Genomic DNA, 22,608 nt, shown 5'->3' on the forward strand with positions numbered 1-22,608 from the left:
CCTTGGGGGATGTTTATTCACGTGAATTGCATTACAAAAGTGTGTTGGTGTATCTCTAATTATATGCCTATGTTTGACATGAGTGAAAAGCAGGCCTTTTCATTTTGTGTTTTGGCTTGCATTGCATCACTAGGAAATTGATGCTGCACCAGTGAGTTAAATCCAATGTGCGACAGCAAAGTCTAGTTGTATCTCTCTGACTGTGAACAGATAAATCACACAATTCATATCTTGCCTGTATTCTGCCATTGCATCTACAGAGTCTATGGTAGACTACCTGAATTATTTTGTCCAGAGGATGTCACCGTTGGTCCATTTAATAACCAGGCCTCTCGGGTCCCTACAGGCTGGCTGTTTGACTTGTGTTGAAGGGAATTACTCGATGCACAGTAGTTTCTAAAAGTGATGATATATGTGTGTCATTACAGGGAAATTAACCTGTAGCTTTATTAAACTGGCTGCTTAATTGACATGCCAGTTAAATGACTCCACTGGTCAATTTAACATATGGTTAAATTAATAAAATAACTTTAAACATCGTCTAATTAAACGTAAAAAGTAGAACAAATTAAATCATGCAGTGTTTCGTCTTTTACTGCAGACCCCCTCAGTCACGATGACCCGCACCCTCTGCTTGAGCTTCTTCCTCTTGCTGCTGTTCCTCTCCTGTCCCGCTCGTGCTGAACCTCTGCGGAGCACGTCCAATCAGCGCAGGGCGCCTCGCGCACCGGCTGCCAAGGTGCGTTTGGCGGGCAACTATGCGCGAGAACCGAACGAAGGGCGCGTGGAGGTGCTGCACAACAACACCTGGGGAACCGTCTGCGATGATGAAGTGGACATCAAGCTGGCCAACGTGGTGTGCCGAGAGCTGGGTTTCCAGAGCGGTGTAACGTGGGCACACAGCGCACAGTATGGAGAAGGAGCAGGTGAGAGCACTTCCTTTAGCAAATTACAAAAATGAAGCCAATTTTGGTGACACATTTGTACCGAAAAAAAAGAGGTAAAATGTCACCATTTTCTCGTAGGCCAAAGCCATGACGTGTGATTGTTAAAACAAGCTATGATAGGCATTTCATATGATAGCAGGGAAACAACAGGTGTAATTAATAATATTAATAATATTAATAATGGCTGCATAGCTTCAGAGCCCTGCCACTGAGCATGCCTGCTCACTGACGGCTTACTGACACACTTAATTGGAGCAAAGCCATCTTTTGTGGTATTAATTACACCTGTGCTATTCCTGCCAGAACAAGTCAAAATGTCAGCTCTATAAAGGCCCATTAGATTATCATCATCATTTATTAGATTTAAGATGTCTTAGACTCAATGGCAGCCGGCCATATTGGACCGGTTTATTGTAACCTGTCTCCTGTGTGCTTCCCCCACAACACACTAAATGCATGGCTTCAGGAACAAACCACCAATTAAGACATCCAAAATAACTAACATCATAAAGTGACAAAGATAACTTGTTGTGGGATTGGAGTCTAGATCTCGTTAAGGTCGCCTGGCAGGCTGGCACAGCAAATATATAGGCCAAAAAAGGGCATTTGTTTTAGAATAATAACAGCATTCGCTTGCCAGAGTTGGGCAACACTTGCTGTGGTTTATGGACATTCTTTACTGCTGCTTTTAAATCCAAATTAAAGAGAAGGTTGAGTAGATTCAAGGAGCAGGATCTACATCAACCTGCCTTGTAAAATACTGTGTATCTACCGCTAAACACGGCACTAAGGTGCAACCCTAAATCAGCGTGCCAGTAAAAGTCAAGTGTTAGATGTTTAGGAACTGATTTGGGCCCTTGTGTATATGCAATGCGCAGTTTGTCTATTGAACAATCAATAAAAATCACAATGAATGAAGTAATGAATTTTTTATCCTTTCACAAGGCCCAATATGGATGGATAATGTGCGCTGTGACGGCTCAGAGAAGTCCTTGAAGGACTGCAAACACAACGGTTGGGGTGTGAATGACTGTAAACACAGTGAAGACTTGGGGGTGGTGTGCAACACTGAGCGCAGTCTGGCTCAGACAGCCAGTAGAGGCCACACCACCGTCACCAGGACTAATGGCAGCCCCGCACCTCAGTATCAGGGTCTTGTGGCCACCCGCAGGCATCCAGGATATGGCTATTATGGAAACGGACATCAACCTGAGATCCCCAGGTTCCAAAGACACCACCCGGTACAGCAGTTTACTTCTGATACATTTCTATGTTATTCTTAGAAAGGTGTGTAACAGTAGATGTTCATCTCACCCAAGGGTCACAGTAAGGTGCAAATCGAGGAGGTCCGTCTACGTCCCATCCTCATGGCTACCAAGAGGAAGAGCCTGATCGCAGAGGGTGTGGTGGAAGTGAAGCATGCTGGGAGATGGAGGCAGGTTTGTGACCTGGGTTGGAATCTCAACAGCAGCCAAGTTGTGTGTGGGATGCTTGGCTTTCCAGAGGCTACTCAGCACAATGTCAAAACATACAAGTGAGTATGAATCTTTCCTGCTAGCAACTGAGAGCAACACATTTCACCTTTATGAACTCAAGTCATGACATTGCAATACACTGGGCTGTTGACTGTAGTTCAGAAGGGCAACATGCCATTCATATCATTGTGAAGTGAATAAAAACTCATCTTGAAGAATAAAACAACAACAGTGACATCCTGTTTAGAGCCACTTTGAGTAAAGGCCTTTTGTTGGGCTTATCTTCCTTCCACAGCCACTTCTGCCCTGTGTCCCCCTTTACTCCTCCCTCCGTTCCTCAGCTTCAGGATGATGATAAAGGAATCCCTGTCCCCTCACTACTGCGCTTTCTCTGCACTTCTCTCTAGGCAAATCACCTATGCCCACCTCATTGCCTCTCTCTCCCTCTCTCTCTGATGCTATCTTCGGCTTGCAGCTCTTAGACAAACAGCCTCACTTTAACTTTTAGATTCCCATGCTGAGGTGCAATATCACTGCTGATTGTGCTTTAACTGTATCATCAATACCATGTGTGGGACAGGGGTGGCTATTGGAGAGCGGGATGAGGGTCTCTGTGAGGCGACTCGTCTTATTGGCAGGGCAGCCTCTGCAGCTTGAGTCAGCCATGCATCTCTTCACTTTTATATCCCACTTCAACAGCGTGTATAACAGGCTGAAAGTGTGTGTGTTAATGCATGTGTACTAAGGCTGGGTGTCATTTGAAATAGTTTTGATACTGTTGCCAAAACAACACTTAAGTCTACTTCTTTCAGTACATTACTTCAGGGAACATAGAAATGTGTTCAATGTGTCTTTGGCAAAATAAGCCAAACTTCTCAAATCAATTTTAATTTGGTCTTGAGATAAAGTAACCAATGGAGAACGTTCTTATATAAAGCATACTCTAAAATAAGGAAAATATGATTAGAATAATTAAACAACAATGACAAAGCATTCAATCCTCGGTTCTTCTTCTCCAATACTCAGGGCTACAGACACATTTCATTCCCTACTTGCTTTCTTGCCAAAGGTTAAATGAGTGAATGCATAGCTGGTGCCAGAAGCCATTACCAGCTTAACCCAGCATAAAGACTGGAAAGAGTAGGAAATAGCTTGAGTGGCTCTGTCCAAATGTAACAAAATCCACCTACCAAAACATATAAAGCTCCCAAATGTATATGTCATATTTTGGTTGTTTAATCCGTTAAAAAGCGCAACATTTTAGAGGGGTTTTGTCAGATTGTTTTTAACCTTTGAATGGAGCCATGGTAGCCGTTTCCTCCTGTTTCCAGTATTTATGCTAACCTACGCTAACCGACTGCTGGTTTCAGCTACATATTTAGATATGAGAGTGGTTTCAATCTTCTGAAACTCTCGACAAGAAAGCAAATTTCCTAAAATGTCAATCTTTAAAGTATTGGGGTTTGATACCCAGCTCCAGCATGTACATGTGCATACTCTCATGGAAACATTGTTCCAATGAGACATGTAGTTAAATGCATTATATGTAGGTGTCTCCTTTTGGCCCTTTGACACTGGTCTACATTTTCTCTCCTGCTGAAAAAAACATTGACAGTGGTTTTTGCAAAGGTTCTGCTTTAAACCACAGGAGGACCACACATTAGAAGAGAATTACACCATTGCTATTATAAGAATGAATAATGTGTGACCATCAGTGGAAGGGGGACCCAGTTGGATCTAGTTCCTGGAAAGCTGCCGGCTCTACGTGATTCACAGTTTAGCTATTCCTTCCCTGTCTTGGCCGGGCTTATACTGACTCAACTGGTGACATACCAGTTTTATTGACTATTCTAACTTTTTATTGACTTTACAAACATCCCTATTGGAGCACACACTCACTGAAAGTGTTTCTGCATTGCCCTTGAATTAAGCTATGTCCGCTGAACTCTGTTATTGGGAACACAGTGACACTATAACTGGATTCTTTTGTTGGAGAAGGACATCATCACTCATATCTTCAGTAATAAAAAGTCCTGAGCTGTCATCAAACAGCCTGGTCTGACTCTCAGACTATTAGAGCACTGCTTCCCCGCATTGCAGGTGATATGCTTTTTATCGCAGTACAAATTTGCCACTTAATGCAAAGCATGGAGATGAGAAGTACAAGTAGGAGTTGAGTGAGCAAATAGATGGGTATATTTGTATGGCTGCCACATAAGAGATTTGGCTGCTGACCAAGAAGAGAGATATGACAGAGGAGGACGGGGCTGCTGTAGCTTGAAGGACTTGGACTGAAGCCTGTTGGGAATCTGCTTAGTGTCTGTGTCAGGGTGTTGTTTTTAAATCTCCCTCTGAGGTCAAGGAAAATAAACTTAAACAATAGCACTCCATGAGCTCTTTTAGGCTTTGACCTAAGCTACAACAAAGTGGATAATACTGCTTATCAAACATATCTGCTTCTAAATCTACCGTAAAAAGTTTGGGTGGGCGTATTCCCATTATGTTGAATTCTTTTATTGTGTGTAAATTATAAGGCTCTAGCATGGATGTGGTTGTGACTTGATGCATGTTGGTCGGCCTGTCCTGGGTATGACCTGGTGTTTTCCTGTAGCCTCAGCTGCTATACTGGTCTGAACCACCATGATGTGTTTGTTTCCAAATCTGTACCGGTTTTCTATCTCTGCAGATGCATATTTGTTCTTTCTCAATACATGTTTTTGACTTCAAACTAGTTCAAGGTGTACACATGCTTCAAAGTCTTAGCTGCCAGTGATACTTTATTTTTGTGATGGTGATATACACAAGTTGTTTTGCAGTATTTGGTGTTCAGGATGAAACCTTATCTTTGTTATTGTATTGGGATGTTTATATACAACCAACAGTTACAACCAGAATACTTGAAATATAGGTAATGCTGTCTCAGCCTTTACTTTTAGGTAATTGTAAGGATTGCACTGTGACTGAAATTGCCACTGTAATCATAATTACTGTACTGTGAGCAGAGTCACCCAAGAAACAATTGGGTGCTAGACAATATGATGTTCAGTTTTCATGTAACATCTTGCTGGTAGAATTTAGGATTGTATTGCATGGTTTGACCAAATTTAGCCATTGACACTCCCCCGTTTCTCCACCTTGTTCCAAGTCTCTCAGTCCATTTTGAGAAACCCCGGACCATGACATGTCTCTCGGCTCCCTGTGTCTCTTGGATGAGACTCTGAAGATGCTGTAATTACAGGTTGGTCAGGACCAAGGCTCTCCGGGGTTTCTGCTGAGAGTGAAAAAAAACACCCCCAATTATAGCTGTGTGTGTGAGAGAGAGTAAGACATAGTTGGCGAATGAGGAGGAAAAGAGTAACAAGAGAAAGAGGAGATTGAGAGAAAGTACAGGAGCAGCAGTCAGACGAGCCAGCTTTTCGCTTGCTCGTGTGAAATATGTCCAATTACAGCTGCAGTTTGCAGCACGGCCCGCTGTGTCAGCAGCTGTCTGTCTTCCTCTGTCACCGTAGTGATTTGGGGACTTAACCGGCATTTTATTTTTAATTATGTTTCAGCTGAAATTTTCTTGATGAGGGTATCATTTTCAGGCTTTTTTGTGACATTTTGAGTGACCAAGTCTGGCTTTCTTGTCTGATGTTTGTGTGATCTTCCTCATTGACCTTCCCTCTAATTTATTTTACCATCTTTTAATTTCTGTATGCCGGTGGTTATTTTTGTGATCAGGAACAGACTGGAAGCCGGCTTTCAAAACTGAGTTGAAGCAGAGTGATTTTTATCAGCTCACTCCGGTCTGCATGAAAATATTTAACAACTATTTGACATGCAAGATCCTGCTCAAAGATACCTGAAGTAGAATTAAATCTTCTAAAGTATTTTATTTTGGCAACAGTGTGCTCTGTAAATGAAAATATATGTTTCATCTTGGCCTTCTTTTTAATTTTTCTTTAGATGAGCGTTACTTCCACTGTCAAGAAAGCTTCTTGATGTGTACTGCAAACAATATGTTCAAGTGTCCTGAATAAGCATCTTGTAAACTAACGTTTAATAGTTATATATTTTAGTAAATATAGTATTCTTAATACTCCTAGTATAGGGTATAAAAGGGTCAACGCTTTTGCCAATTTTAACTTTACTAAATGGTAAGATATAAGGAGAACATTTCCCAAGTACCTAAAAGGTACTTGGTGCATGAAGATACTATTTACAAGAATAGCTCAAACAGTTCCCCCTAAATTATTAAAATGCAAACGGCATTTTTGAAATCTGATTGACTTTTGTATTTTTAAAGATGGAACTAGAAATAAAGCCGGTGAGCAGTGTGAGGGTGATGAAACCCAAACAGCAGTTAAATGCTTGTCTTTTAACAGCCGGGTGGGACTCCCTATCATTAGCCTCTGTTCTCTTGGCTCCACAACAAATGCTGGAAACACAGTTTGCATTCTTCAGCAGGGCCGATGAATGCTATGGAGGTGGAAAACACTGTTTCTTACATCGGCCACAGCATGTAGAGAAATTATTATCATTACATGTATTTGTATAGAATTTGTTTATAACTAAGAGAAATACCTCATTGTTAATTATTTGATTTCACATATTTAAAAAAGTGACATTGCATTTTATCTCCCTTGTTTGAAGTTCAGCATTAACAAACGGTGCTGTAATTCAGTCAAATGAAAGACCTGAAGGTATCATTTATAGCCTGTGTAGTAGTCCTGCTGGTTTCTGAAGAGGGAAAATGGTTAGCTGATTGGTCTGTGGTGAGGTCACAAACAAGTCACAGACATGTTTGCCTCATGGGAAAATGTGTGTGTATGTGTGTGTGCATGTTCCTCACTGTCTATCTCCCATGACATGTTACTGCAGAGCCACATGGTAGACACATTTAAGATATTTTATTAGTGTAATTCAAGACACTGTAAAGAACAAGTGTTAAATTCTATACAATGTGTCGTAATTCAGAGCAGGTCTCGTGACCTCACATACGGCTTTAAAAATAGCATCTATAATTTGCAAAACACCTCTATTTGCTAAATGATTGCTGAAATAAAAGTCTGCACATTTTAAAAGTATTTTTCCCTACCCAATGCTAATATTTTTGATGAGCGGTCTCTTCTGGCCCATTGACTACTTCAATGCATCAGGAAACGGGTTGTTATGTGATTTTGGAAAGTGTTCAGTCAGCAGTCCATGACTTCACACACAACCTACATCTACATAACACCATGAAAAATGCAATGCTTCTCTTTATTCCAACATCCTCAGTTTGTTTTTTAAGGTTTTTTTGCTTTACCTTTATGGGAATGCCTTCATGTCAGAAATTCAAATATTTATCTAACTGTGCGTCCATACAAATATTCCTCAGACATGCTTATTTCTTTAAAGAGGAATGCCTCTAAAACCAGCATTAGAGTATTTTTTAATGAAGTTATTTTAATGTGTCAGTAGCCACAAAAAAACCTAAACTATTTAGCCTCCCACACTTGTGATGCCATACTAATATACAGCTCTACAACTTGAAAAGTTGCGCATGCTTCGCAATGCAAGGTATTTTAATGGAGACTACACCTCACCAGCTCATTTTGATGAATGCCTGTTGTATTCACCTTTTTGGAGAAACAGTATAGGCTACATATTCAGCACAGTGGGTGCACAATATGGCGGCTGTGGCTCAGGAGGTAAAGTGGTTTGTCCACCGATCACTTGCGAGTGAATCCCAAATTTGTTCCCGATGGTCAGGTCACCTTATAAGATATATGCCGCCATTTACAACATACTGTAGATAACAATGTTAGTCTCTGAATTAACTAATGCATTATGAACATGAACTTTTTAGCCAATGGCGCCATCAAAAATACAGTATCTGTGATGTACCAATATTGGCCAATGATGGGCCTTTTATAATATCAGTCAGGCTGTAGCGTGAGTCAAGCTGAGTGTTTTGATGTAATTGATGTGAATGTCAGTGATGGTGGATGCACTTTGCAGTGGTTTGAGGATGTCCTGGCATGGTCTGTGTGGCATGTCTGCTCTTCGTGTCTGCCAAGAGAACAGAAGGCTTTCCTGTACAACGCTCACCCGAGTCAGCCAGCGTACTTGGTGCATAAATCTCTATTTGATTCTGGCATTTCTCGGACATGCAGCACCCTGCCAGAGTTTTTGTTTGTATATCGTGCTTGGTCAAACCCTGTTTTCCCAGAAATGTTGTAGATCACTGATGTTGAATGTAATGATTGTTTGGACTACGTGTGGCTTTGGAGGTTAACGACAAAGTTAAAAATATCTTGTGTTTTCAAAAAAATCCTTTTATAGTTCTTACATCCTGTAGTTATACACACATCGCTGTTATAATGCAACAAGGAATGTTAAAGTTTTATATTCAGCATCACATTCCAGTTGAACACTTATCCATATGTTGGTGACAGGAAGCACTGTTGCCTTATAGCTCAGGAACATATGATACACTGGCCACTTCCTCTAAACATAAACACAGTAAATAGCAAGCAGCCCACAGTCCAGATGGAAATATGTTACGAAACCTATAAATCAAGACAAAGACATGGGAAGTGAACTGAAAGAGAACAATAACATTGCATTCTTCCTTGAACTATAGCAGTCATCTTCATCAATATATATATATAACTTTACACTCACCACAAAGCCACATGTATTGCTCATTCTGGTTTTATATACAGAAGATATATATGGAGCTGTATGATTCATTCTTTTGATAAGGTCACTGTCACTATTTTAAGTCATCACCAATACCCCAGAAAGACTACTTTTCTGGTAATAAGCAAGTTGGTGTGTATGTGTTTGTGCAGCTACTCACTGTGGCAGAAATCCCTCCTGTGTGGCCAGGTTACATATAAAACAAACAGCAGATGCTACAGTATATCTTACAGTCACTACCTCTTTGCATGAGAAAATGATGACCCAGGTCACCTCACAGGCTTGTGTGTGTGTGTGTGTGTGTGTGTGTGTTTGCGTGTGTGTGTGTGTGTGTGTGTGTGTGTGTGTGTGTGTGTGTGTGTGTGTGTGTGTGTGTGTGTGTGTGTTGGTAACCTCAGTCAATATACAGACCTTATAAAACTAACATCTGTTCTTTGTTTCTTTGCAGGAAAATATGGGACACCAAGGTTGCAGATCCTTCAACAAGGTAATAAAAAGACAACAATTTCTCATGGTTCTTAGCTATATTTGATCTCACTCACTGTATAACTGTGAGATACTGGCAGACCTAACGAGTTGAACTTAAAGGCCCTGAAAACCGATTTTTCTCAATCAGCGTCTTACTATGATTGATGGGGTGCTACATGAACACACCATTTTAGAGTTGTGACTGTGGTGAAAGTTTCCAATCAAATCTGTTCCAACCAAACCCGCACAGTCCTAATGAAGCAGATTCGTTTTAGTATCTTTTGAGGGTCAAACCCTTAATAACAATATTTAAGGATGTTTTTTTCTGAACTTTAACTTTGATTATTGCTAATTAAGTTGTGAATATTTAATATTATTGAAATACTAAAGATTTATTACAAGTTGTCAGGGGCTTTAAAACATTTTTCCAGACATGTTCTCTTCTTTCTAGATTGAGCATCATGTCAAAGAAGAAGGGATTCTGGGTGGAAAAGGTTCACTGTCTGGGCAATGAGAACAGCCTGTCAGAGTGCCTTGGTCAGCTGTCAATCGCCCGTAGTCCCACTCCTTGTAAAAATGGGAGACATGCAGTGGTCAAGTGTGTGCCAGGACCTCAGTTTGCTCGCATCTCCTCAGGAAGACCCCAGGCCCCCTATCCAGTTGTGGTAAGATTAATACATTTACACCTACACTTCAATCCTACAGTGTCTTTATGAACTGCAGCTAAACTGAGTTATATTCCCTTTGCTGCCCATTACAGCCTGTGCGTCTGAAGGCTGGCCCCAGGCTTGGCGAGGGTCGTGTGGAGGTGCTCCGAGACGGAAAATGGGGGACCATCGTGGACCACATGTGGGACAGACCTGCAGCCAGTGTGGTGTGCAGAGAACTAGGCTTTGGTAGTGCTAAGGATGCCCTGAATGGAGCCTTTATGGGTCAAGGTGAGAGAGAGAACTGCTGTTGCTCAGAAAAGGCTTTTACGTAGCCTGGAAGTTTAAGAGTTCTTTTCAGTCTGCAATTTGGGTGTTTGAATGTGTTTATCATTCGTCATGGTATTCTAGAGATGACGGGGAGACTTTTCCAGTCTTTTGCTTATCTTAGCCACCGCACCCGTCTGCCCTGAGTGATCAGATAATGCATGGGCATGTGTGTTTGTCTGTCTGTCTGAGTCTGTATGTTACCTTGTGAAGCTGCAAATGTGTTGATTGCAGTATCTCCAGCTGTGATTAAACAAGTTCTGTGCCAGCGCTACCAGCTGCTCACACACACACACACACACACACACACACACACACACACACACACACACACACACACACACACACAAACACACACACACACACACACACACATAAAATGTCATACTATAAGCCTTGGATGTTTACGTTGGCTTTTGGTAACTGAAGCCACAGACATAATCTTGCTAGCTTCAAGCAAGCTTTTCATTCACTCACTGAGTGCTGTGGTCTTTTTCCTTCGATTTCAATTTTACGGCTTTGGTGATGCACAGATTCAGTCACTATCCAGCTGCGCTAGTGGTGTCCCCACCCTTACGAGATGTGAGAACAGCTTCCCCATGCCTCAGTCTAGGGTGTAGTCTCTAATCATGCTCATCGAGATGAAATGTGGGATGACAGTCTGCTGGTGTAGCTGTTCAGTTGATCATACATACAGTAGAGTATTTTTGTATGGGTTTGATTAGTCTTACCTTTTAACCTCTTGAATGGGGTTTTCTGTAGATGATGTCATTTATGCTAACTTTTTCTTTCTTATGAGTCTAACAGTACTAAAATCTGGTTTAGTTGGCTCCTCTAAGGATACTTATATTGCGAGTCGCTTCTCACCCTTGTTGTCTGGTTTCAATCACCACTTTTAGTCGTTGGGCCAGAATTCAGCTTCATCATAGTTCCAGCAGTCTGAGGCAGAGGTGTGTAATTGTCAGGGGGGAGAAAAAGCTTTACATTTTCTACTTAAAATAGGTTTTCACTGATCTAACTATGAAGCTATATTTGTGTATATGCAAGTGCTAGCATGTGTATCTTGCATGGTTGTGTGTATGTAATAAAATCAGTCTCAGAATTATAACATTAGCATGTGGCTCTGGTTTGACAAATGGCAGGTTTCCTCTCTACTTTTATCTCATATGTCGTGTCTAGATGGTAACCCTCAATTTGCGAAACAAATCGAGGGTTACCATCTAGACACAACCCTCCTGTTGCACTCCTGGAAATGCAGGTTTCCTATATAATTTTTTCTGAGTTGATGATTCACTCATTCATCCTAAGCAGCAGGCAGTACTCTGACTGTTTGGTATTTGCTTGAACTGGAAATTGGCTTTGTCAGTCTGTGTGGTATGTTGGTGCCCAGTGCAGAGTGCACGGTGCCCAGATTGAAGAAGAGGTGCAAAGCGGTGAGCAAAGCAAGTTGTTGGTCATCTCAGTTTCTGGCGCAACGTCAATCAGTTGCCAGATTAAAGACATGGCTCTATATATATATATATATATATATATATATATATATATATATATATATATATATATATATATATAAAACATTTTTTATTAAACACTCTCCAACCAGTTTATGCATTTAAATCTGCATCAAGACAGATCTGTTGATACATCTGTAACATCCAAATTGAGAGGTGCCATTACACACAGCGTACACTGTGTTTATCGTGATTAAATTACTGTACATGCACATGACACCAGGCTGCTACAAAATTACCACACACACCTCTATACACATCAGACTTGTCGGCTATAAGTCGGTATAATTACTGGACCTCAGACATTGATCCTGCATGTCAAGGCCTCTTTTCCAAAAAGCATTTTTTTTTACAATGTGAAATACATTAGAATTATGACTGAAATAGCATTCGATTGATGCAACCATATGAACTGCTTCAACAAACTATTTTTTATTATTGCTTCTTCCATCATTGTACTAACTAAGTGTTAAAAAAAAACCCTATACCATCTACCTGTGGCTGCATATTTGTGGTGCTGTATGTTCACATCGTGCCGCTACAACAATATGGATCCTGGAGAGGCATTTCCATTTGTTGAGCTATTGTCATCATGCCTCACTGTGATTGGCAAAGCTATTTAATTAAGAGGGATAAGACCAGTGATTTGACTGATCCTCTGATCAGCCCATTTGGACTGCTGCATGAACCAAAATAGCAGGTGTGTTTGGAGATGGCCACACAGTCTTTGCGTCCAAGACCTACTGCTTTGCGTTTGTCGTCGTGCTTGTGCAAATAAAATAGGACCCATAAACACACTTCACATACGTATACGTTCATACTCTCTTTTCTCTCAGACACCCACACACGTGTGCGTACACACACATACAGCACTCTCCCTTTTTGTCGGTCTGTCTTACATATACACTGCCATTGCAGGATGATTGGACTTCAAAGTACTTTCACAGCTTCCTTTCTATAACATGCAGCCTGTTAGACATTTTACTGACATATAATTTTCCATGTGCTCGAAGGCCACATAAACACAGGGCTATATGTCGTTGGAAAAGGCCTAAATTAGACTCTTTGATAGAACAAACCCTCACTGAGAAAGACTCTCTGAAATAGCGAATTGTTTAAAATGTAGTTTTGGACAAATGTTAGTTAAATTTAGTTCAAGTTAAAAATGATAATGCATTCTTTACATCCCTCTGCATTACACTCAAATACACTTGCTTTCTGTCAGCACATGATAAAAATAATTTCTTCAATCAAATCTTTCAGTCATCATGGCAACAAGACCCCACAGGAGAGCATTGGATTTTTTATGATGATCAAATGTAATAATGCGATAAAGTTTGTGGTCGACTGGCAGTTCGGCTGGAGAGGAACGTAGACAGTCTGCCAGTCAGAGATTAGCTTCGAATGTGGTCTCACTTATCAGATTTGTTGTAACACTTACCTGTGGTATACAGGTGGTGTACAGGCACACAGAGCAGAGTATCCCCCTCTGGGAGAAGTGAAATTGTCATTTTATAACTTGTCAACCAGCTTTGAAATCCTGCTGACAGGAAAAGGAAACATTATTTTGATGCTAGCTGGCGTCTACCATCTAAAAGGCCACAGGCAGGCAGTTCTATTTACGAACTTACATGATTTTTGCACTTGGCTAAGAAAACTGATTGAACTGATGACAGAAAGTTTTTGTTAGACACAGAAAGAGACGTTCCATGGAAAGAAACACTACACGCACTACATTAATGTGCCTAAAACAGAGTATAATTTCAGAGAGGATAAGAACAGGGTTTCCCTTGTAACCACTAACCAACTATTTATACTATTCTCAACAAGAATGTGACCGATGTAACTCTGTTTCCATCCCCTTCCAAAAGTCCGTTTTCTAATCTGTCTAAATCGTCTGCCAATTCTAATTATATGGTAATTAAGCTCAACCTGTTTCTGGTAAATACTACATTTAAGCCACCACATTTATAGTATGCCTGAATGTTGCTCTCATAACTGTGTCTTCTATCTATCTTTGACATTTTATGTTGAAGTTGGTTGGATCATTTCTGAAATTGATGTCCGGGAGAACGAAAGTGAAGAAAATATTCCAAGCTCTGTTTAGACTCCCATCTGCCAGCCCTCTAACTGCCATCATCATTACATTTATTATCACCATCAGTGAGTTAAATTACAGGGACGATGTTCTATTTCCTTTCTTGACCAACATTGTTATTTTACTGTGTAATTTTTCCCGTGAAGTACATATAGAGTACTATACTATGAAAGGGAGTAAAAGACCCTGACTGCCTATGTGTGTATGTGTGTACGTTTGCATGTAAAGTGTGTGTGGCCAGTTTCTTGGAATTTTGGGTTTTTGTAGATTTCCTAAACTAAGGTTTAAATACAGCATGTCACTGTTCGCTTTGAGCTTCCCTCAACTTGGCCCCGTGTTTGTCTTGATAACTTAACAGTGGGAGTTTAGATCTAGTTTGTGGCCTTTACCATACAGATAGAGGCGGAAGTGGTTTTGATGCGTCTTTTTCATACGTAGAAACCCACGCATGGTGACCAGTATGGAAGCAGGCCTACAATCTACCAAAACCAACACAGAGACAGGTTGGGTTAGGCTGCAATCTGGTCCATACCATTTCAGTCATCTTCCTTCTCGCCCATCTTTCTTGGTTTTTCTCTTTTTCTCCCGGTTTTTGTGGTTTTGGTTGTGTTTATTTCAATGCGGCCTCATTTCTATGTTTACAGTTTGTGCCTTTTTGTTTTAAGAAAACACTGAAGCCAGTGTTTGTTCTGTGTTTTCACATACTGCCATCATTATGGCAGCAGCTGTTTGCTTTCACAAAATCTTAATTTTAAGATTTATTTCCACCATCTTCTATGTTATTCAGAGATTATCTGGTTTTAAACAACAAACAAATACTGTGAAAGCCTTTTATTTTGTTGCCACAGATTTGCCCTTGTTTGTTCATCCAGGGTGGTGGACTACACGCAATGTTATTGTTGTTGTGCCCAAAGCAACAGAATGGTGGTAATGAGGTGTGGCAGATCCCTAAAGTAGATGTTGGTGGTTCTGCTGCTTGGCTTGCAGGAGCATTTTGTCAAGACAGATAGGAACTTTTCATTGTTGGCTTGACTCTAAAATAGAGAAAGCACATTCATGTAAAAAGAAATATAGAGCCATGGATGTTTGTGAGCTTAGTGAGTGTGTGATAAAGTCTGCTACATGCCTTTTTGTTGGGTAACCCTAAACTGTGCACAAGAAATGCTGTCCTTCAGTTATGCCCATGCTCTTCTGGCTTCCGTATTTCCCTGCTTTATTTTTGTCAGGATAGTCTTTAAATCTACTTAATCTCCTCCTCCCTCTTCAGGTACCGGACCTATCCATATGAACAGTGTCCAGTGTATGGGGTCAGAGCGCTCCATCCTAGACTGCTACTTCCAGGAAGTCCAACCATGGACATTCAAACACAGCCAGGATGCCTCAGTACGCTGTAACGTCCCTAAAACCGGAACAGAGAACATGGTATGACAGTTACTCTATCCCAAAAAATACACTTATCAGCTTTCACTGGTAACGCATTACCCATTTAATGCCTTTAACGGATTTTCAGGTGCGACTTGCTGGTGGTAGAGTCCCATCAGAAGGCCGTGTGGAGGTGTTGATGGAGGTTGGGGGTCGTAAGCGCTGGGGCGCTGTCTGTAGTGAGAACTGGGGCATCAATGAGGCCATGGTGTTATGCAGACAGCTCGGCCTGGGCTTTGCTGCCAGTGCTCATCAGGTAACAACCTTCCGGACCAACATTACATCTATAACTGATAAGGTGGCAGCAGGCATGTCATTTTGATTTCTGATTGTAGTGCCACCCCTTAAACTGGGTAATTAGGAAAAACTTTTGTCGAATGTCTTAAATGATGGGCATGGTGTCCTGAATGAACAAACAATGTAACACTCCCACTTCTAAACCAATTAGTGTTATTTTGAAAATGCCAGGAGAAAATGTTTGTCTCAGTATTGTATTCAACAATAACTCAAACAGATGTGAGGCCAATCCATAGTCACATCCCCTGTGTTCATTGTGATGGACAATGAGCTATGATACTGCTCATTGATAGATAACCTGACAAGTTTGCTATGTCGTGTGACCCCTCCCCCACACCCTTCCTTTGACAGGAGACCTGGTACTGGCCCGGTAACTCAAATGCCACGGATGTGATTCTCAGTGGAACTCACTGTGTGGGCACAGAGCTTTCAATTCAACAGTGTCGCCGCAACAGCCATGTCCATTGTCCTAGAGGAGGTGGAACTAAGGCCGCTGGGGTCAGCTGTTCAGATAGTAAGTTGAGCCATCTTCTTGTAGCTCCCCATCTTCACCTCTGATTCAAAATCTCTTTGAATCCTAACATAACCTCTCACTTCTGACCTGCTTCAGCGGCACCTGACCTCGTTCTGGATGCACAGCTGGTCCAGGAGACAGCCTACCTAGAAGACCGACCCCTCCACCTGCTGACTTGTGCCAATGAGGAGAACTGTCTGTCTTCGTCTGCTGCCAGGATGAACTGGCCTTATGGCCACAGACGCCTGCTTCGCTTCTCCTCCCGCATCATGAACCTGGGTCGGTCCGATTTCAGACCCAAAGCAACAAGAGACAGCTGGACATGGCACCAGTGTCACAGGTAGAGCATCCCTCAGGAGTTTAGGGAGGTGTTACATTGCTTAGGTTGTTGCAATGGAAAGAGCTGTTTATACATAATACTTACTATAAGTGGGATGTTGTGGTTGCCCATGTGGTAATTCTAAGTGTTTTTTTTTGGGAAAACTGGTTTAGAGTGTACTGCATACAGGTTAGCTGTGTTTTTTAGAGGTTGTCAAAATAGTCTTGACAAACACCTGTTCCTCATACAAAATTGCTGTTATGTGCATTAATGACATAGCTCCTTTCACGTTGAGTAATTTGAGTTATACTTAATTTAATTGCACTCAATTGCTACCAGGAAAGAAAACATGCTGAAGTGTGATCTCTGTGCCATTGCGCATATGGTTTGACGAGGGGGCTACAGGTAGCATGCAACACGGGCATTAAAACACAAGAGCCTTTGTCCGTCTCCGTGCCTCAGCAGTATTTAGTCAGTTAGTTGTAAATAGTCTAAATATTCTCCTCAGGTCTACTTTAACAAATTCCACTCTACCTTTCAGTTAGCTCTCCTCAGTAAGTTTCTTCTCCGATGACGAGAGCGCTTTCAGGCCTGTCGTCATGAGAGAAGAAGGAGCCGTTTGAAGCTCACAGTATTGGCTGTGTGACATGTGTCCAGTGAGTTACGGGTGGCATGAAACAGTGTTGTAATCTCTCTAGATTCATTAGTCGCCCTGCACCACGTGTCTGTGGAAATGACGACTGAACCAATCCAGTTACAACAGGTTGGGGCGTAATACAAAGGACAGGGTAGCCCACGCAAGGTCAGGTCCGTTTCAGTTTGTTACAACAACACATCAGAGCTATGGATGTGTGTTTCAAAGCTCTCCTTTCACTCAGAATGAGTAAACAGTTCAACCAAGCTGGCGCTAAAACAAGCTTCTGTGAGAGGTGTTACGGTGACACCCACGCTGATTTTTAGGCAGTGAGGTCATTAGGCTACAAGCCATAGGCAGCCAGTGTTCAGTTAGTGTAAATACACACACTCATAATCGTACAGACACACACACATACACACTCTCACCTGGACTTTCCCTTCTGTCGTCCCAGGCACTACCACAGTATCGAGGTGTTCACGCATTACGACCTGCTGACGCTGAATGGCACGAGGGTTGCAGAGGGACACAAGGCTAGTTTCTGTCTGGAGGACACGTATTGCCCTGATGGTAATGTTCACCACTATTCATGAGTTCCAGTAAAACACTCTTTTCCATTAGTGACAGGAAATTAATATCAATATTTCAGCTACAGCTATTTAGATTTTTACTTTGTGGTTAATGTGTTAGATTGCTGCTGTTGTTGTTTGTTCACTCTCCATTTACTTGTTATATCATGGATGAAATAGCTCATATGAGAAAGCAGAGTTCATATGTAGACTGCTGCAATTCAAGAAGCTAAAGACTCTTAAAAATAACAGGGAGTGCCAAGCATTAAATGAGCTTTGATGTTGTAATTAATAATGGTGTGTGTGTGTGTGTGTGTTAGGACTCCAGAAGCGGTTCTCCTGCTATAACATGGGTGATCAGGGTATCTCTGTGGGATGTTGGGATACGTATCGCCACGATATTGACTGTCAATGGATCGACGTGACAGATGTACGGCCAGGAGACTACATCTTCCAGGTCAGAAGTCATTTTATATTTAATTTCCCCTTATACAATTTGGGTACATTTCAAAGTTTTTGTTTTAATGCCACATAAATCAAACCATTCATTTGTGTTTAAAGGAATAGGACCATTAGGCTCTCTTACCAATAGTTAGATGAGAAAATCTATGCCACTCGTATGTCTATTCATGTAAATACAAAGCTACTGCAAGAAGCTAATTAGCTTAGCTTAGCACTACTGAGCTGCTTAGGTGCAGTAACAAGTCTGGTGTCTCAACTGGTTACCTGGTAACTTTATTGTGATGACAAGATCTTAGAGGGGCTGGTAGGCAGATTTTGTTACCTTTGGACAGAGCCAGGCTAGCTGTTTCCAATCTTTCTGCTAGGCTAAGCTAACTGGCTGTAGCTTTATATTTAGCGTACAGGTAGCCTATGAGAGTTCCATCAATCTTCTCATCTAACTCTTGAGTAATCAAAATTCAATATTTGCTTGATATATTTCCCAAAATGATTATCTATTCTTTTAAGGCCAGTGCCCGGTTGCATAACATCACTTAGGCTAAGATTTCCCTTAACGTTTCATGTAAGGATGCCTTAGAAAAATACGAGTTGCTTAAAATCACCATAAGGATTCGAAGAGAACAACATTCTCATTTTCTGTCCAGTTTAGCTTTCGTTTTCTTTTTCTTTTTCTTTTTTGTATTCTTTTAGTTTACCATTTTGGAGAAGATAGCTAACACTGACAATAATGCTGTCAAATACCATTAAAGGATGATGATGTGAGTGAAGCGTAACCATGGTAGCTGAAGTGCACATGTGCTGTATAATGACAGTAAGGCCTTCATCTAAACACTTGGGCAAGGACAGAACCTAAGAGGCTTTATGCAACGCTCCTAAATGAGCCCCTGAGCTTAAGGAAATATTTAGTATGAGCAACAAACTTAAGTTTGAAACGTAAGGTAGTTTATGCAACCTGGCACATTTAGTAAAAGAGGTTCACAGGATCTGGAGGTGAACTTCCTCATGATTGGTTCGGGTTTCCGTCTATTTCAGTAAAACCTTTCGACCTCCTTCATCACAGTCATCACATCAACCATTCCTCTGTCTGTCATTACTTTGACCCAGGTCAATCACTGGAGTCATTCTGGCTACTAGACTAAAACACATCAAGGACTCCATCACCCATTATCCTCCATTTCCAGTTCAGACTACTGATCCCACCATGTACGCAGCAGTCCTCAGATCTCATGCTGCCAATTACCTCACAGCTGTGGCAGATTGGTTACAGTGTAGCGCTCTGTCTGATAATTACTGCTGTCACTCAGTTTGTCTGAGAGGTCACTCTCAATCTTTGTAATTACACATCTCTACTTTCTATTGAAGATGGATTTATTTTATTTACTCATAATAGACGTGACAAACGTATGTATAAACGCATGTGCTGACTGGATGTATTTTAAGCATGTTGAGCGGGGTATAATTATAAAGTCGTACATTGCTACAGCACAATGTGGAGGCGGAAAGAGGGAATGAATGAGAGAGGACAGAAATGGAGTCAAGACAAATGAGAGAACGATATTGGAAGAACTACTGAAGGTGAAAAGGTCAGGGTCATTTGAGGAGAAAAGGACTGAGGGTACATAACCAAATGTAACTGAGAAGAACAAAGAAGAAAGAAACAAAAAGAGAAAACACAAAGCACGCCAAGCTTGTTAGTTATTCGCCAAGGCTGCAGAATTGGAAACACACATATCTTTTACAGCAGCTCCTTCTCTCTACTGTGTTCTTTCATTTATCTAGTAAAGTGCAGATAATGCCTGACTTTTCTGATCCTGGGCTTTAAAGACAGATTCAGCAGGCCTACCCTTGAACCACCCATTGCCAATGAAACACACACCAATTACCCCAAATTAACTATTGCCTCCCTTTAGTCAAACAGCATCTTGTCCCCCCTTCCATTAGGAACGGCTAATTTGCCACCAAGGAATTCCTCCTGCCCTGTTTTTATTCTTATTGCCACTTTCTCACTGAGCAACACATTCTGCCCCTGAACTGGCCCTCTTTAACAGCCTCGTTCACTTTGGTCCAACACTGTAATTTACCCTGAAAAATTAAGAGACAGCTTTTGTGCATTCACTTACTCTTTTAAAGTTTTCTGCCTTTTTTTAGTTTTTGACTTTGTGCGCCCTGTAGCTGTTTGAAACATGTACTTAAAGTGGGTGCAGCAGTTTACAGAGCCGCTATTAGAGTAAATGGCTTCACAGTATTATCACCAGACCAGATTAAGAGAATGGTTGTATCAGCAGTTATGAAGCTGCTCTGCAAATGACAGACTATTAGTACAGTGTATGGCAGCACTCAGAGTAAGACCGACTCCCGACTTCAGACATATAAACATGCTTATGCATAACTACTGTATTGCCACAGATTTCAATTACAGGCTAATTCAGTTATTATTGCATACCTATGTTGACGTGAGGAGCAACCACATTCCATGAACTTCAGCTGTAAAGTTGCATAACCTCTAAAGCTGCTTGTTATGCTTTGTGGGCAGAAGTGTTATACGTTTTCTTACAAGTTATAAAGTATTTTGAGCTATTCTTTAACATCTACCCGTATGTATCGTGCTTTGCATAACACATGGTTATTGAGTTCATATGCTTAGCTGTAGAGCTACCAAGTAAACATCATTCCAAGTGAAAGTAGTATATGTAAAGTGTATTTATACTTCCAAATAGGAATACTGTATGGAAAAGTCATCCAGCTTTTTATAGATGAGAAAGTGATGGACTATAAAAACAATACCAGCCACGAGTGTTGATTAATAGCAGGCCCTCTAACAATTTTACATCCAACTGCTCTGTATTTCAAATGGCTTTCTCAGTGTGTATTGAAAGGAGACTTATTCCTTGTTTGACCACGTGCCTGGCCAGATCGAGTTACAGTGTTAGATGAAAGTGAGAACAACAAAGTGATAAATTCTCCCTGTTTCCGAATAAATGTTTGTGGCAATGATGAAGTGTGCAGCTGCAAGACATAAGGTCAGAAACATTGTGATATTGTATCGTTTGTTAACAGAGGTTGTGTGTGATTGTGTCGTTTTGCAGGTGGAAATAAATCCCGCAATGGACATGGCTGAGTCTGACTTTATGAACAATGTCATGAGATGTCGGTGCAAATATGATGGACACAGAGCTTATATGTACGGATGTCATGCAGGTGAGGACAGAAAAGCCACTTACTCTTTCTCACTTCATCCTGATTTCTCTCCTTCTCGGGCACTGACAGTTATGTTTTTTTGATCCTGATAGGTGATGCATACAGCGCAGAGATTGAGGACCTGTTTGAGCACCAGAGGCAAATCACCAACAACTTTGTGTAGCCCTTCCAAGGGCCCAGTGCAAAGGCCTTCCAGTGGGGCCCAGAGACTACTCGGGGTGGAATGAGGTGTATGGCCCAAGGCCCTTGGGACCTTAGGACCCACAATAACGGACAACACACAAAATGGCGCCTGTTCATTTCCTTGGCAGATGTGGATAAAATGTACACAAGCGCATCGTATCACAGCGGCGACCATTCCAGAGACTCCATTGACAACAAGAGAGGAACAGGTGCCAGAAGCCTCAACATGTTTTTTTACTCTTGTTAAGAAAGAAGATATTGAATATCGATTCAAACTACACAGATTTTTGTGAATGTGGACGACTAGTAACTTAAGTTAGTAATTCAAAACGTAGTCACATGAAATACTTTAATGTCACTGTAACTAATTAATGAGAACTTTGTTCTGTTGCAAAATCTCATCCCCAATCTAGAAAACATGAAACTCTGAGAAAGAATTACAACATTGTGAGTTTGCGTAACGTCTGTTGCAAAAGGCTGATTTAATGCACATGTGGCAAAACTATCATTTGCTCTGTTGGCATTATTTTACCCAAATTCTTTACTTCTTGAATTTTGTAACTCACGCGCTTTTACATTACTTCCATATTGGTGCTCTTAAACAATGCTGTATGTCGTTACATTAACTTCACTACATTTCAGGTGAACAGTGTTGAACAATGCATTTTGGAACGTTTTCTTTCACAGTTAATTAGGTATTTTATAATTGCTTTGGCTTTAACAAAATCATTGTTTTATAAAAGTGTAGTCGTGCTACAACGTTTTGCTTCTCATCTAGAATAGCTAAGAGGTTGTCAAATGATTTTTATGGAACAAAGCACTTTATCTCTAAACATCAGTATTCTAGTTTTGACCCTTTATTCTAGTT

General features: G+C 41.1%; 1 protein-coding gene across 1 annotated transcript; it reads left to right on the forward strand.

Annotated features, from left to right (window-relative positions):
* Positions 1-616: 616 nt before the first annotated feature.
* On the forward strand, positions 617-21,720 carry loxl4 (lysyl oxidase-like 4). The gene is made up of 14 exons (XM_029450010.1): positions 617-926; positions 1,893-2,188; positions 2,267-2,481; positions 9,540-9,578; positions 10,011-10,224; positions 10,320-10,497; positions 15,410-15,564; positions 15,653-15,820; positions 16,213-16,375; positions 16,472-16,715; positions 17,783-17,898; positions 18,218-18,354; positions 21,446-21,557; positions 21,650-21,720. Exons 1-14 carry the CDS (start codon positions 617-619, stop codon positions 21,718-21,720), a joined length of 2,418 nt encoding a protein of 805 aa, XP_029305870.1.
* Positions 21,721-22,608: the final 888 nt, after the last annotated feature.

This window comes from Cottoperca gobio, chromosome 15 (genome assembly GCF_900634415.1).
Source record: "Cottoperca gobio chromosome 15, fCotGob3.1, whole genome shotgun sequence".
Lineage (NCBI taxonomy): Eukaryota > Metazoa > Chordata > Actinopteri > Perciformes > Bovichtidae > Cottoperca > Cottoperca gobio.